Source organism: Herpailurus yagouaroundi, unplaced genomic scaffold, assembly GCF_014898765.1.
Source record: "Herpailurus yagouaroundi ecotype Mexico unplaced genomic scaffold, PumYag 213, whole genome shotgun sequence".
NCBI classification, from domain to species: Eukaryota; Metazoa; Chordata; class Mammalia; order Carnivora; family Felidae; genus Herpailurus; species Herpailurus yagouaroundi.
The window spans coordinates 11,753,471-11,769,419 of NW_024412444.1; the positions used below are offsets into that span (position 1 = coordinate 11,753,471).

A 15,949-nucleotide genomic window follows, 5' to 3' on the forward strand; every position below is an offset into this window, starting at 1 on the left:
ATTATTGCCCAAGGTTCATTTCTTTTTTTCATCCCATCACCGTCATTCAGCAAAAATGAATTTCCCCGAGGCAGACAAGCAGGGCCAGTTAGTCTCCAATGCAGGGGCACAGATTCAATGGTAACCAGAAGAGTAAAGATAATAAGTTGCTTGAGGTCTGCCCTCAGAAACAAAATGGTTTGCCCTGAACATTAGCCCTCTCAGAGTTTGTAGTAAAACTAATTGCTTCTGCTGGCTGAAATCCATCTCCCTCACCCCACACCACCCCTTCCCTTGGTCATTTTAGTTTATGCGCACATTAGGGAACTACAGCAGTTTGCCAGCATGTGTTGTAGACTTGAAGGAAGCAGGGAGGCCTGGAGGAAACGAAGCCGGGCTGACCACAGAAGTTATCATAAAGTGTGATTTCTTTTTATGCTCATTTTTTATTTGCTTTTTATGGGAGACTGTGTTTGGGGCAGGGATGGAGCAGGCTTTCAGAGGCTCATGCCAGCATTGTTTCAGCTTAGTCACATGGCCTCCTGATGCCTCCCCCTTCATCAAGGCTTCCCAAAAGCAACCACCTCACAGGCAGACTTTGGCCAGATGCCGTAGGTGCTAACTGGCGTGGGCAGAGAAGACTTGATGTTCAGAGAATAAATAGAATCTCTCCAAGCTTCGTGTGTTCAGTTTTATGGCCCCGAGAGCTGACGGTTTAATTTGTGGATTTGCATAGACCATCTTGTGACATCTCCGTCATCTGCTGGTTAGCGTTTCCATGAGAGGAGGCTGGAGAAATCGTTGGAATCACAACATAACAAATCCAATACCCTGTCTGCAGCTTGGCCATGAGACCCAACTAACTCAGAGTGGTCTGGTTTATTTATCCAGACTTTCCTGACTCTTCCTTAGCAAGCAAAAATACAAAAACAAAAATAAAAGTAAGTGAACAAAACCCACACAACTTTTTTTTTTTTTTGAAAGAAATTGAGATGTTTTTCTTAAAGCATCTGATATGGAGAAAGTTGGGCCATTTCATCAAAGAGGAAATCAGATTTCCCTTGGATGCACAGGGCAGGGCAACAAGACTGCAGGAGAGAATAAGCACAAGGGTGTGGCCCCCATCTTTGAGATTAGCTGAGACAAAGTATCAAGGACCCCTTCAGGGCGCTGTTCCTGGTGGTTTGTCAAAGTCCACAAAGTCTGTAGCCCTTTTGTTGAAACCACTGATAAAAATCTCTAAAGGAAAATTGTAGTTCTGAGTGTGAAGACCTTTTGCTCACCTTGTGGGTTAGAAAACCAATAATTTTGAAATGCATTTGGCCTAATCAATGAAGCCAGGTTTCCGTTGGAATTTGGGCCTCATTATTTGCCTTTCAACTTCTGGTAACAGATGACACCAGGTCAATTAGCTCTGTGCCAGGGAAAAGAGCAGAGAAAAAAAAAATTAATGGAAATTTTGGAGTTGAAACCATTATTTCATTATTGTCTTTTTCTATTTCAAAAAAAAAACAAAACAAAAAAAAAAACAATGATGAAGAGTCAGTTGCAGACTCCAAACAAGCTCCCTTTCATGTTCCTATAGCCCTGCTCAAACAGCTCTATGAAGGCCTCCTCGTTGCTGCCTCCGCGCCCTGCATGGCCCTGTGGTCCACTGTGCCCTGCCTGCTGATCACCTGCCCCTCTCTTTGCCCGCCCCAGCCAACATTGACTCTCTTGGGTACTTTGCCTGGATCAGCCTTCTGGTTCTCCCTGTTGAGCCAGGAAACATTCCCCCCCCCCACCCCCAACCCCACCAGGGGTGACACATGTACACTTCAGTGAGGCCAATTTTGCAAATGCTGGGTAAACAGTCACAGAGTTAGATTTAAAAGGATGTGTGTAGTCACAATGTATCTCTTCCAACTTATGTATTAATTACAAAGGGAATAGTAACTTTACTGGGAGAAATCCCACAGACAACACCTCTATTAGTTTCCTAGGGAATCTGCAACAAAGTGCCACTAGCTGGGTGGCTTAGAACAACAAAATTATTTCTCACTGTTCTGGAGACCAGAAGCCTGAAATCAAGGTATTGGCAGGGCCATGCTCCCTCTGAAACCTGCAGGGGAATCCTTTCTTGCCTCTTCCTAGCTTCTGGTATTTGCTGTCAGTCCTTAGTGTGCTTTGGCTTATAGGTACATCACTCTAGTTGCCGCCTCCATCGTTACATTGCCTTCTCCTTTTATGTCTTTAAATTTCCCTTCTAGAAGGACACCAGTGATTGGATTTAGGACATACTCTAATCTAGTATGAAGTCATCCTAACTGATTATATCTGCAAAGTTCCTATTTCCAAATAAGGTCACCTTCACAGGTTTGGGGGTAGAACCTCCACATGTTTTTTAGGGGTATACAGTTCAAGCCATGACACCACCTTAGCCAAATCACCAGCAATAAGATGTTACCCTGATATGATGTACCAAAAAGGACACATCACTTCTGATGTGTTCTTGCCAAAAATGCATAATCTTAATTTAATCGTGAGAAAACATCAGACAGATCTAAACTGAGAGATATTTAGCAAAATAATCGACCAGTACTCTTCAAAAGTGTCAATGTAATGAAAGACAGACCAAGGAAATGTCACAGATTAGAGGAAACTGTAGATATATGACAGTGAAGTATAAATGTGAGATTCTGGATTGGATCCTGAAACAGAAAAATGGCATTAGTGGGAAGGCTGATGAAATTCTAGTAAATCCTTTAATAGTTTAGTTAATATTATTGTAGCAGTGTTACTATCTTAGATTTGATATATGTGCCATGGTTATATAAGATGTTAACTTCAGGTAAGGGGGTTACAGAGTACACGGAACATTCTGTACTATTCTTGCAACTCTTCTATAAATCTAAAATTATTTCAAGATCAGTTTCTTTAAAAAAGAGAATACATACACTGGGTGATTAGATAAATTCACCTGTTCTTAGTGGCAAGGGGGAAGGGGAGGAGAAATAATCTAGTAAAAACATACCAATTTGTGAGTTCGATTTTAGGCTGTGTTCATGGAAAGCTTGCTTTTCACAAGGCACTGTGCTTTGCACTCATTATCATTGTCTTTTGGAATAGTGTAGCTATTGGAATATTGTAGCTTTTTGGAATAGTGTAGCTGAGGTGTGTGGTCTGAGATAGGATCCACATCTTGCCTCTGCCACCTGAGATAGGTGATTTGTGTAAGTACTTATGCTCATGGAACCTCAGCTTACTCATCTATAAAATGAGAATAATGATATTAGTTCTCTCACTGGATGTTCTGAAGATGCCATGAGCAAATCCATGTAAACCTGACACAGATTATAAGCTCTTACAGAATTAAATGATAGCTCTTACCCACAATTCTCACTACTGCATTATAGGAGAATTCTTTCCTTATTCTTCAATTGAAGAAACTGTGGGTAGGTAACTTGCTCAAGGTCATGCAGCTAGAATGTATGATAGCCAGACATAGATAGATGGATAGATGGATGGATGGATAGATAGATAGATAGATAGATAGATAGATAGATAGATTTTTTTAATGTGGTTCATTTTCAATCATTTAGTTAGAAAAACATTATCTAGGAGGAGAACCTGCAGGAATATCTTGTCTTTGAGGGACAAGGTACAACGCAGGCTGTCTGGTCCCCCAAAGGGGAGGAGTGGAGCCACCTGAAGGAAAGCTAGGACTTGGAGGGGGCACAGGCAAGAGTAAAAGAATTGGCCAGCAAGTCAGTGAGAAACCCTGAAAGGGTGGGGAGGCCTTGGCAATAGGAGGTGTCAAAATAAGTGAGAACACCATAATATTTGTGGTGGCTTAGAAGTTTTGAAGGGTGAGAATCTTGGGCATAAACCATAAGACAGCATGAGCCAGCCTCTGGTCCTAAGGATGGGGGTGGTAAAGTCAAGCAGTCAGGTAGTCATGAGTTTACATTTATTTGGCTGGAGAGAGGCAGAGTAGGAGGGAGGATCTAACAAGGATGGGAGGTCTTTGCCTTCTTAGTAGAAGATGGTGCTGTTGTAGAAATGGAGAGAAAAATATACATTGGGAGGCAGAATTGGGAAAAGGAAAGCATACTCACAGATTAAAATAAATCCAACGGAACAGAGGTCTCCTCTCCCTGGGCAGTCCAACCTTGAATGGCTCCTATTTGCTCGGTATGTTTCTACATCTGATTTGAACTCTACCAGACTGTTTTATGTCATGGAGTCTGGCGATTGGCAGCCTGTTGATAGCTTTCTTAATGAGAGCAAATAAAACACCAGTCAGTAGCATAAAGCAGACTTCAGGGAGTCTGGTGGCTGGGTCAGTGCCTCTCCATCAGTTTGCTCATCTTTAAGTTTGAATGTTTCAAGGTAGCTCTCTCAGCCTTTGATTTCCCAGCTACATGGACCCTTCCCTATTATGGCCTATGTTAGTTGAAAATTACTGAAATTCAGTAGTGGGATTTTTTTTTCTCATTTTACCAAGTTTCTTCTAATTATGTTCAATTTTAGATAATGTCTTAGCATCTGACTCTTTCAGTATCCTTTGTCACTAGGCCCTCACTAACGTCTGAAGTACAGATCTTTGATGGCATCTGTCTGCTCACTGATACATTTGCAAAATGGTTCTCTGTCCATTAAAATAAGCCTTTGTATCATCTAGCATTTTTACTGCGTACCACAGGCAGGACTGCATACTGCATCCCCTGTGCCCAGCCCCCAGCTTTGACAATTACCAACCTGTGATCAGCTTTGTTTCCTACACATCCCCACTCTCTATCCCTGTGTTACTGTGAAGCAGATCCCAGGCATCCTATCATCTTATTTGTCCCTTATTTGTAACCATCAATGGTCAGGGAAAGTTTGTGTCATGTTTGGGCTGATTTATTTGGAAAGTTAATACAATAAAATGTAGTAGGATAGGGTTTACTCACATAAAAGATAAGTCAGATATATCTCGTGCTTACCAGGGGAGGACCCTGCTTAGCTAGCTACAGAAAGAATAAGCAAATCAAGCCTGTGCCCTCTCCAGAGCTTGATGATTACCTAAGTGTGCCTTGGGAGGGTGCTGTACCTGGGAGTCCTTGGGCATGTTACAGTAGAAAAGCTGAGGCTAAGGACCACTGACCCAGGAGCCAGAAGTTGTGTTGAGCAGTGGTCTGCAAACTGTGGCCCACAAGCCAAATATAGCCTACTTCCTCTGGTCTTCCTTAGAAAAGAATGGCTTCTATTTTTAATGGTTGAAAAAAGCGAAAGAATAATATTTTGTGACATGTAAAAACTATATGGAATTCAAATTGTAATCTCTAAATAAAGGTTTAAAGGAACATAGTCACATTCATTTATTTACATACTGTTTAAGACTGATGGCAGAGATGGGTAATCATGACAGAGGCTAGATGCCCACAAAGCCTAAAATATTTACCATCTGGCCCCTTATACCAAGCTGTAAGGCATTGGCTCTGAAGCCAGCCTGCTAGGTTTAAATCCTGGCCACCTTTTTTCAGTGACTTTAAGCACATTGCTCATCTTTTGCCTCATAATAGTAGCTACCTTTCAGGGCTATTAGGAGGAATAAACTAGTACATATCTATAAAGCATTAAGGGGAGTCCCTGCAATAAATATGAGACTGTTGTTGTTGTTGTTGTTGTTGTTATTATTTCATAATGCTAGGACTTCTCAGTCAGTCTGAAATTATAACTTCCTGTTTAACGTAAGGATGATGAAAGCCTCCTAGAGCAGTACTGGGTGGATTAAACATGACCCTTGGGTGTGCAGTTCCCAGCACACCTTCTGTCACACAGATGGAGCCCTGCCTAAGGCTTCCCTGGTATTTTCAAACATTTGAAAGACTTTTCTGAGTCCATTAACTTATGGGCGAAAGCATCTGCTAGCACAGTCGATTCTCATCAGGTGTAGAACAAGCAAGAGCACTGTTGTCCTGCAGTAGAGTGGTCAGTCCTTTCTCACCCTCTTGGGCTGAGTTTGTGGCTAAGTGAAGGTAGTCTCAGGACAGCTACAGACATGTTAAGGAAGACCCTTCTATTGCTCCCCAACCCTACCCTAGCTGCAAAAATGAAGTACAGGGAGAATGAGTGATGATTTGCTATATGCCATGTCTATTAGAATGGAATAATTTTTGAAGGAATAAAAAGTTGTGCTGGATCATATTGATATGATAGGCACTTTCTTACATGCATATAATCTGCTTTGGTTTTTACCTATTGGGAGATAAGAATGAGGAGACTTCCCTGTCTTCCCTAGGGAAGGAATATGAAAATCTATTTAATAAAATCTCACATTAAAAATGAAATGTCATTGGGTGCTTTATTCCCTTTGTTCGTATTTCAAGCACAAGAGATGTTTTATTTTATTTTTTTTTCAATATATGAAGTTTATTGTCAAATTGGTTTTCATACAACACCCAGTGCTCATCCCAAAAGGTGCCCTCCTCAATACCCATCACCCACCCTCCCCTCCCTCCCACCCCCCATCAACCCTCAGTTTGTTCTCAGTTTTTAAGAGTCTCTGATGCTTTGGCTCCACAAGAGATGTTTTAAATTGCTGTGCTAATTCATTTACGAAAATATGTGATCTCCATGCTTCTTTCTGCATTGTCTCCCTCCCTTCCCACCACCTCTCCCTTCTTTTTTTCCCTTTCCTTGTCTTCTGGAAAGATAAAGAGAGAACATTTGATAAAGGTCAGTATTCATCCATTATGAAAATTCACAGCAAACTTAGCATAGAATGGAACTCTTTCTCCTTGATAAAGGGTATCTCTCTCATGCTGTCAGCAAACACAATTCATAATGATGAAATCTTCATAATAACCACATCAGAATCAAGAATTACCCTAGTGTACCCACTGTCTCAGCTTGTAATCAATAATATACAGGTGGTCCTAGCTGGTGCAATAAGACAAGAAAAACAAACAAACAAAAAAACCCTGTAAGACCTAGAAAAAATGAAGCAAACTTTTTTATTCAGAAAATACTGCCAACACACAATACTCAATGCCTTTTTCTGTTTGTTTTTTTTTAACCTTTTTAGTGAGATGCCCTCCTTCTCTGTCTTAAAACTGCATGGCGGGGGTACTGTCCACACTTGAAACAGATATCTTGTTTCTGGGCTTAGCACTGACCTTGCCCAGCTTGGTCTGGCAGCTGAGTTGTCTCTGCAGGTTGTATTCTGTCATCTCTTTGTAAAGCCCGAAAGCATCCTTGGAATTGCATTTGCTGGTTTTCAGTAGAGCTATTTACCTAGAATCTGGAAACATTTTCCCTGAGGGCTCTTTTTAGATAGCAGTAAAATGCAGCTGGCGACATACTGAGTAAATGGAAAAGAAAAATCAAATTAGGCCAAGAATTTTTTTAATCTCCTATTCTCACTGAAGCCCTCAAGGAGAAACCATAATTCATACTTTGCTCATGTGGGTCAGGCATAAAGCCTCCTCAATAGATCCAAAAACCTGCAAATGTTCTGGTTTTAAAATTGTACCTGCCTGCCTGCTTTGCTACATCAGAGCCCTAAATCAGGCAGCAACAGTTTCTGGTTCAATTGTTCGTTACTTGGGAATGTCAGATTGCCAGAGAGCAGCCTGATATTTACTTCCAAATGGCTAATGCCTTAGGAAAGGAGTTTTAATTACAATCTCACGTAGCAGCGCGGCATACAGCCTGCAGAGTGGCTGGCATTTGCAGTGTGCATGTATCTCCTAACTGCGTAGGAAACGCCCATCGACTGGGTCATATGAAATGGACAGCAAAGTCAGCAAAACCTTAGAAAAGATGATACAGCAAGGGGAACAGAACTGAACCTTCCCCCATCCCACCAAGCGTGCAATGCTCCCTGCCCCTTTTTAAAGCGGGAGAACCCAATTGGCGTTTGCCCTCCAGCTTTCCCATTCTGATACAGAATCTGTTAGCCATTAAAAATCTGGCGATGAGTCTCCAGGCTCAGAGGTGCCTGCAGGACCATCTGAGACCAAGTCCTGCTGCCCTGTGAAATCCCTCACCTCCTCGTTTGCTGCAAGGCAGTTTGTGCCACCAAAGGTGGTGATATCACAACTCTGGCATTTCCAGCCCGAAGCAGGAGTTTATATAGAGAAATTCAGGGGATGCTCAAGAGGGTGTGTGTGTGTGTGTGTGTGTGTGTGTGTGTGTGTGTGTGTGGATTTAGTTTGCTGATGATGCAGCTGTGACGTAAAAAATATTTTAAAAATCCTTCTCTGGGCACAGATGCTCAGAAGCCAGGCCCTGGACAGGAAGCATCCTGAAGGACACTGTCACCTGAAGCAGAAGGGCTATTGGATCTTTTTCTTCAGCCGTTAAACAATAGTAAACGTGATTCCCTCATATTGAGAGATTCATCCTTTGCATTTTGGAACTGAGCCTTCCCAGTGTTCAGAGAGTTTCCTACTGTCTGTTCAGCTTAGCATGCCAGAAAGCTGGAGAGGTCCCCGGCAGCCCTAATTCATTCTCTGTCTTGGAAAAGTATTTCACTGCTTCGAGAAATAATGCAGTGAATCCTGGCAGCATCGTGGAATTATTTTGCACTTTTTTTTTCTTTGGTCTTTTAATTATTTTTCTACTTAAATGCCGAAAAGGTTGGGTCTATTTCCAAGGGGGCTTCTGATACCTGAGATCAGCAAAGGCACAAAATGACATGAGAGTTTCTCGGCAAAATTCCAAATTCAGGCAAGATTTTTCCAAGCACCTACTATGTTCAAAACACCCTGCAGGGATGCCCTGGAGAATCTGAAGTTCTGGTTTAACCCTCGAAACTTTGAAAGCAATGGTTGAAAAAGAAAGATGAGCATCTTGAGGCTCCCTCTGGAAATGGTTGAGGTTCGCTACAACAATTGGCAAGTTTGGCTTTTTCCATCAAAATTTGGTGTCTTCATGTGCTGTCCGGCATCTGCTGCAGGTCAGATGGAGCTTAGGAAGACAAGGGTAACTGTTCTCTTTGTCTTTGTAAAATGTTTTGTCTGTCATGTCCTTCTTTCTCACAGCTTGTCATTTTTATGTAATTCTCATCTGCAAAGTCACTGAAATGGGTAGGCTCCCTCTCACCCATCTGCTTGGTTTGGGGTAACTTTGCAGATTTGCAAGTTTTATTTTGCATGTTTTATGTGGAGGTGATTTTCAAAACTTGTGACTATATGAATTATAAAAACCGATGCCCATGGTGCAGTTTTCTCTCTGTACATTTTCTTTTGCTGGTTGTTTTTATAAGTATTCATATGTGCATTTCAAATATACTGTAGGTACAAAGATGCTTTTTAAAAGGCCTAGTAATAGAAGAAATTCCTTAAAAAAATTTTTTTTAATTTAGTGAACTAAAAAATCAAACATTCCTGTGCTTTAGAAAAGCCATTGCATAAAAGAAATTTGGAGAGTGGCTTCAGGCAAGGTAGGAAAAACGTTTTTAAAAAGATGAAACCAGAAGCATCAAAATACAACTGCCTGACAAGGTCATTAGATGGGAAATTTGAGGCAGCTTTTCTCTACAGGAAGCATTGGGGGAAATGATTCTGAGTGGAAGCTTCTGAATTAAAAAGCTGTCAGATATTGGGTGTGAGGAGTAAGGGGCAGACCCTGTCCATTTGCTGTCTGCTCAGAGGCCGCTTTTGTTGATGTCCCCCTGCCATTTCCCCTTTCCTGGCTCCTGAGCCAGGTCACCTCCACACAGCTGGAGAGAGATGGGACACTGTTTACATTCCACAGACTGTGTGCAGCCAGAGTGGATTGGGACAGGAGTGTGTGGTGGAGTTATGTCGTCTGTAATTAACCTTGACATTTTCCTTTCTTTTTTTTTTTTTTAACCCTGTAGGAGCCTAGTAATAAACGGGTCAAACCCCTTTCCAGAGTCACATCTCTAGCAAACCTCATCCCACCCGTGAAGGCCACACCGTTAAAACGCTTCAGCCAAACCCTGCAGGTAAGAAGGACACGGTGGGCTTGTGTTTGCAGAAAACCATTTGTGCAGGAGGGGACATTCCTGTCCTACCCAGAACCTCCCCTTAGATCTGAATCAGTGCTTATTTCAACAGAAGGGAGCAAGTAAGGGAACTTAAAAGGAAGAAAGATTTGTTTTCAAATTGTAAACTGGGGTCAGATGGAGTCCTTTGAGGGCTGACTTGAGGAGTCAGGTCTTTCCTCCGAGTCCTGTACCCCATCCATATGCACACTCACAGGTTTTGTCCTAAAATCTCTAAGAAAACTAGACCTGAGCTGGAGGGTAGGAGAGCCTAGTGCTTAGACTATAGCCTGGGGAGAAGAATTCAGCCCACTCCCTGTTTTCTTATGGTGCACAAGCTAAGTATAGTTTTTCCTTTTAAAATGACTGGAGCGAAAGTCAAAAGAGGAATAATATTACATGACACTAGAAAATCATATGAAATTCAAAATCAGTGTCCGTAAGTAGATTTATTGGAAAACAGACATGCCTAAATATTTATGTATTGTCTATAGTTGCTTTTGCATTGCAATGGCACAGTCGGGGAGTTGTGGCAGGGACCATATTGCACACAAGGCCCAAAATATTTACCATCTGGCCCCTGTGCAGAAAATGTTTGCTGATTCCATGCTTAGCACAAAGGCCCTGGAGGCTTAGCACAGTACCTCAGTTCTGACTGTGGCTCTGTCACTCAGAGACTTTGTTACCTTGGGCAGGTGACATAACATCTCTAGATCTTGCTTTTATTCCTAATGGGTAAATTGGAGATGATGCCACCAGCTTCTTTAGAATAGAAGCATTGTAAATATTTATAAGATAGTACACTTAAAGTCCTTGGTATTTAGGGACACCTAGGTGGCTCAGTTGGTTAAGCATACAACTTTGGCTCAGGTCATGGTCTCACGGTTTGTGAGTTCCAGCCCTGCGTTGGGTTCTGTGCTGACAGCTCACAGCCTGGAGCCTGCTTCCAATTCTGTTTCCCTCTCTCTCTCTGCCCCTCCCCTGCTCTCTCTCTCTCTCTCTCTCTCTCTCTCTCTCTCTCTCTCTCTCTCTCTCAAAAAGTAAAATAAAAAATAAACATTAAAAAAAATTAAAGTCCCTAGTATTTATAAGACAGTGCATTTAAAGGGCTATTTTGCTAACAAAACTATACTAAGCCCTTTGGTAGCAATCACTAATTTACTAATTACTTGGCTAAGTAGTAGACATTAGCTACTATAATGATTCTTTGGTAAACAAGTGGCTATAGTTGTTCTTAAACTCCCAATAAAGTTTATCTTTTAAGGTGAAAACGGAGATTTTCTAAGGCCTGGGACCAAATCTGATAATCATAAAAATCCTTTTGCAGACTGAAACCAACAAAAGTCATGCCATGAAAAGGCTTACCTTGCTTAGCTGAGTAGTCTTGAGTCTGCCATTTCTTACTTGTCCTGAATACTTTTGCTTAGCCATATTTTTATCTTGGCTTTCCAAGTTATTAAGAAAATTGTGGACCAGAACCCAAGGCATATCCTATGTTGTGAAAATCTACGATTCAAGAACTGTTTTAGGTCTCCCTCACCCCTTCCTGCCATTGCTTCTGCACCATTCAGCCAACATGTCATGATTCTGCATAGCCCAAGCTGTTCTTGCCATTTCCCTGTGGATGCTGTCCTTATTCAGTGCTTATTTCCTGCCCTGTCCATGCCCCTGTTAGCTCTCCTCAGTTTCTCCTGAATGAATGCCTTATCACCTAATTAGCTATAGGTTTGTCTCTGTTTCTCTCGGTGCTTGGGCCTCTGGGCCCTTGGTTATCCCCTGATCCCCTTTGTGGGAGAATAGAGAAGAAAAAAAAATAAGGTCATCTAGGGGAGCCAGATGAAGGGCTTTGAAGCTAGTGAAGAAAAATGTGTTTACCTTCTCTCCCCCATGACCAGTCCCTGAGCCCTCTGGCCAAGTTCATCACAGGCTTCCCCTGGAAGATTCATCACCGCCCTAGTCCTGCACATCTGGTCTTTCGCTGAGTTCTGCTTTTTGAAAATTCTTTAGTCTGTCTACTGCCATTTCACCCTTTCCTTTCCATCCAAGTGGCTGGGGCTCAAGTTCGCTCTCTAATTATTTCCTCCCTTGATTACGAGACCTCCATGTTGCCAGCCATCTCTTCCCATTGGCCCCCCTTGGACAGTCAAACCTCTTCCCTGGGAAGGTCCTCACTCACGCTGTAAGCATTGAGTGGGCCCTCATCAAGCACAAAGCTCTACATCCTGCCCTCATGTTGCTTACATCCTGGACAGAGTTCCTTCTAGTAGATTTATGGCCATATTTGTCCCTCAAGTTGTGTTTTGTTTGGCTGTGTAGTGTTTACAGCTAACTTGTAAGAATCCAAACAATCCATATAAGAATTTGGAGTTCTGGCTTCTTTTAAAGAATTGAAAGGCTTGGCAGTGCTGGTCCTGTGTTGCCACGTGGCAATAATGAGCTAGACCTGGGTAGCTAGCCAACTGTCACCTACAGATGTCCTCACATCTCCCAATTATCCTTCCAACACCAACCCCTTGATTCACTAGCATCACTTTGCCTGGCCTATAGACTCCATGTTTGTGCTCCTATCTAGAATATAGTTTGGTCTATGCCTCCCACCACAGCCCAGGCCTGACTGCACGTTGCTATAAGATCCTCTATTGTCATACCTTCAAAATCTTTCCTTTGGCTTCCCGGGCAACCTTTATTCCTCTTCTCCCACCTCTGTCCTACATGGATACTACACAGGGAACACTTCAGGAAATATCTGATCACCTTGAAAATTTGCATTGACCTAGAGAACTGGGACAGAAAGAAATCAAGCCATATCTGAAATCCAACACACTGAGGCCAAACAAGGATGAGAAAGCCAGACCTGAGGGAGGAATCTGACATGTGGAAATTGGTTCCTAAAACCTCAAAGAATTTTTTTGGCAAAATAATTTTTTAATTTACTTTTTTCAAATATCATGATAAATAGCTAGCTCCAGGCTCCATTTATGGGACAGAAACAACCTGGCAGAAGCAGAACTGTTATTCACAGTGATTACGCACACGGACACAGAGAGAACTTGAGCATTGTCCTCCTGTTGTGAGTGTGTCCTTGGAGCGGGGAGGGGTCAGTGAATAGAAATATGCCCCTGAGTCTGTGAGCAGAGTTAGACAGCCATGTTTACAAGACGATCTGCAAAGCATAGAGAATGCTGTCTTGCCCCCCACATATCTCCCTGTTTGTCACCTTGGTGCATACGGTACATGTTTTGCAGAATTATTTCCAGTCCTTGCATCCCAGTAATTGCTTCGTGACTTTACTGCTTCCCTCTCCAGCTAAACTGGGATAGGGTGCTAATGTGGCCTGAAGAACAGGGAAGAGGAAGAGGCGGGGGGGGAGGAGGCCCCAAAGGAGTACTCAGTAGGCCAACTTCACATCCTCTTCCATTTTGTGTGCAGGCGTCTTGATGCACATTCTAAAAGGGGAGGAACAGAGAGCAAGGAGAGTGGCATAGGGGCTGCCCCAAACCTCCCAGCATTCATTCCTTACTCACAGGCATGTATTAATGTATTCCTCTTCTCCTTCCAGAAACAACTTGAGACTGTAACTGAGCAGCTTGGTTCTCTGTCACAGTATCCCTTGTCCGTGGCACCTGGCCTCATAGAGACATATATATCCCTTTTAGTGTCCAGTTATGTCTGAGGTTGGGTTCCTTTTATTATAGGAGAAGAGATGACTTAGGGCCGAACACCCAAACACAATCCTTTCATCAATAATGGAACACTTGGCAGTCCTTCCTCTGGCTCCCCGGGAGACCACAGGTTAGCCCAGAAGGATATCAGGACAGCCCGGGGCTGGCACCCTTTTCCAAAAAGGTTAAAACCCCGACCACAAATGTGAGTGGCTCTGGCAGCGACAGTTCGACAAGACACTGCAGGACTTGTTCTCTCTTGCCTCCCCTGTGCCCCAGATGGACGGGGGGCTCGGGCCTCAACACAAAGACAGCGTTTGTGGAGGTTGAAGAGGGACAGCCGTCTGCCTGGCCTTCCGTCTGTGTCTGACTGGGAAGTTACTGCTGCTGATAGACTAGAGCACAGATGTCTGCATCCCTCTTGGCCTAAAAATCTCCTTGCTGGTCTGCTGGGGAAGAACATGCCAGCCCAGCGCTAAAGGGGCCTGCGTGCGCCCCTCCTGCTTAGTGAGGACAGTGAGCGCTGCTCAGGCAGGCGGGGGCGGGTGGCTGAGCCGTGCCTGCCCCCGGCTCCACACAGCTGCTAGACGCATTTGAGCTGGGTCCAGTGCGTGTTGTGGAATGCTGTGTTCACAACGCTGTGGTTGAGACCTACGTTCTCTCTGAACATGAGCTTCATTTCTTTTCCATTATAAGAGTATATGCTCATTGTGGAAAAATACAAAAAAGGGGAAAGAGAAAAGATTCCACTCCAAACAGCCCCTGTTAATATTTTAATAATTTCCTTCCAGTGTTATTCTAGGTATATTCACATACCTTACATAGCCTGAGCCTCATTTGGTGTTAGTCACAGTGTACCCAGCATTATCTTTGTGTGATCTGTTCACTCTTGGATTGAACTCTTCTGTGGGGGACTGTGCATGGTCGGTTTCTCTAGGGTTTCTATGGGTCTTGGCCTAACATAGTTCCAAGCCATACAGATAGGGGTAGAAAGGTTTCCTCTTCATCATTGTTACAGCCTCTTGGGGGAATTGTACCTTTCATTAAAGTTCAATAACTATCTTGATTTCTTCTAATACTTCTGGTCTTGAGTTATGTCTTTTTTTTTCTTTTTTTGTTTTGTTTTGTTTTGGTTTGGTTTTGTTTTTGCATTTTGCCTGCAGAATCTCTTTCTTCCATCTCTTTTATTTGCATCCCCCTCTTTGTCATTTAGCTGGATCAGAATTTTGTTATGGCTTCAGGGAAGTAATATATCACAGTTATGCTTGGAAAATGTGATCTTAATGGTCCAAGTATATATTATTCCAGTGTCTTGATGCGTCTTGTTTTACATAGCCATTCTCCTATTAATGGATATTTAGGCTGTGAATATTTTTAAATTATCAAATAACCTGTAATGAATGTCTTTTGAGGGCTTTTGTCCTATTTCTTTTAAAGTACCTTCTAATTGTGCTTTCTTTTCTGATTATATAACATCTTTTTTAAATTGAAAAATACAGAGAAACACAGAAAAGGGAGTAAAGTTCACTTATAATCCCATCTCCCCATCAGTAAAAAAAACTTATATTAACATTTTGGCACACACTCAGACAGTCTTTTACTATATACCTGCACGTGTTTTTTTAAAAAAACAAAATAATAATCATACTGTATATACTATTTTCTAACATGTTTTTGTCTTAACAGTATAAAATAACCTTACAGTATGAAAATACATTTTCGTGTCATTAAATATTTTTCAGACTCAATTCTTAATGAATTCATACAGTATTTCATCAAAAAGATATACCAGGTGTTGATTCACTCTTCTGTTGAACATTTAAGTTGTTTCCATTTTTCTACCATCATAGATGGCACTGCTTTAAACATCCAGATCGCAAATCTTGTATGTGTCTCTATTTCTTCCTTTCCTTACATAATATTCCCCAAAGTGGAATTCTGGTAAAAAAAAAAAAATGTGAAGTCAGGGCATCTGATATCACTGGAGTCAGGCCTCTCTTCCTGATGTATACCTGTCTTGGGTGGAATTACTCCTCTGTGCATCCTGGTTCTAAACTCATAGTCACATTTGTCCCTCTCTTTTGTCAGTTTTTCTATTTTTCTATGACATCTTCACAAGATGGCCCTTCCCAGGGGTCCCATGGCTTTCCATGCAGACCAAGTTTGTCTCTTACTTTCCTTTGTATGCCTAGCACTGCACGTTACTTAGGGTGTGCTCAGAAATTAGCAGTTACTATTATCACTGCATTTATTACTAGAATAGTTGGCCATTGCTTTTCCTTGGGGCTCTCCAGGAGGTGGCAGTGGGTGCTCATGTAGTAATGTTATA

At 42.3% G+C, this 15,949-nt stretch overlaps 1 protein-coding gene across 8 annotated transcripts in view; it reads left to right on the forward strand.

Annotated features, from left to right (window-relative positions):
• The window catches only part of ARHGEF3 (Rho guanine nucleotide exchange factor 3), a 307,785-nt gene that overhangs the window by 254,539 nt on the left and 37,297 nt on the right, over positions 1–15,949 (forward strand). For 7 of the 8 annotated variants that reach the window (XM_040454717.1, XM_040454720.1, XM_040454719.1 and 4 more), the window contains one exon: positions 9,812–9,919. In XM_040454717.1, the coding sequence (XP_040310651.1) occupies positions 9,812–9,919 (108 nt within the window). Of the gene's footprint in view, positions 1–8,261; positions 8,932–9,811; positions 9,920–15,949 lie in introns of those variants that run through there. The other variant, XM_040454721.1, reaches the window with a different exon arrangement.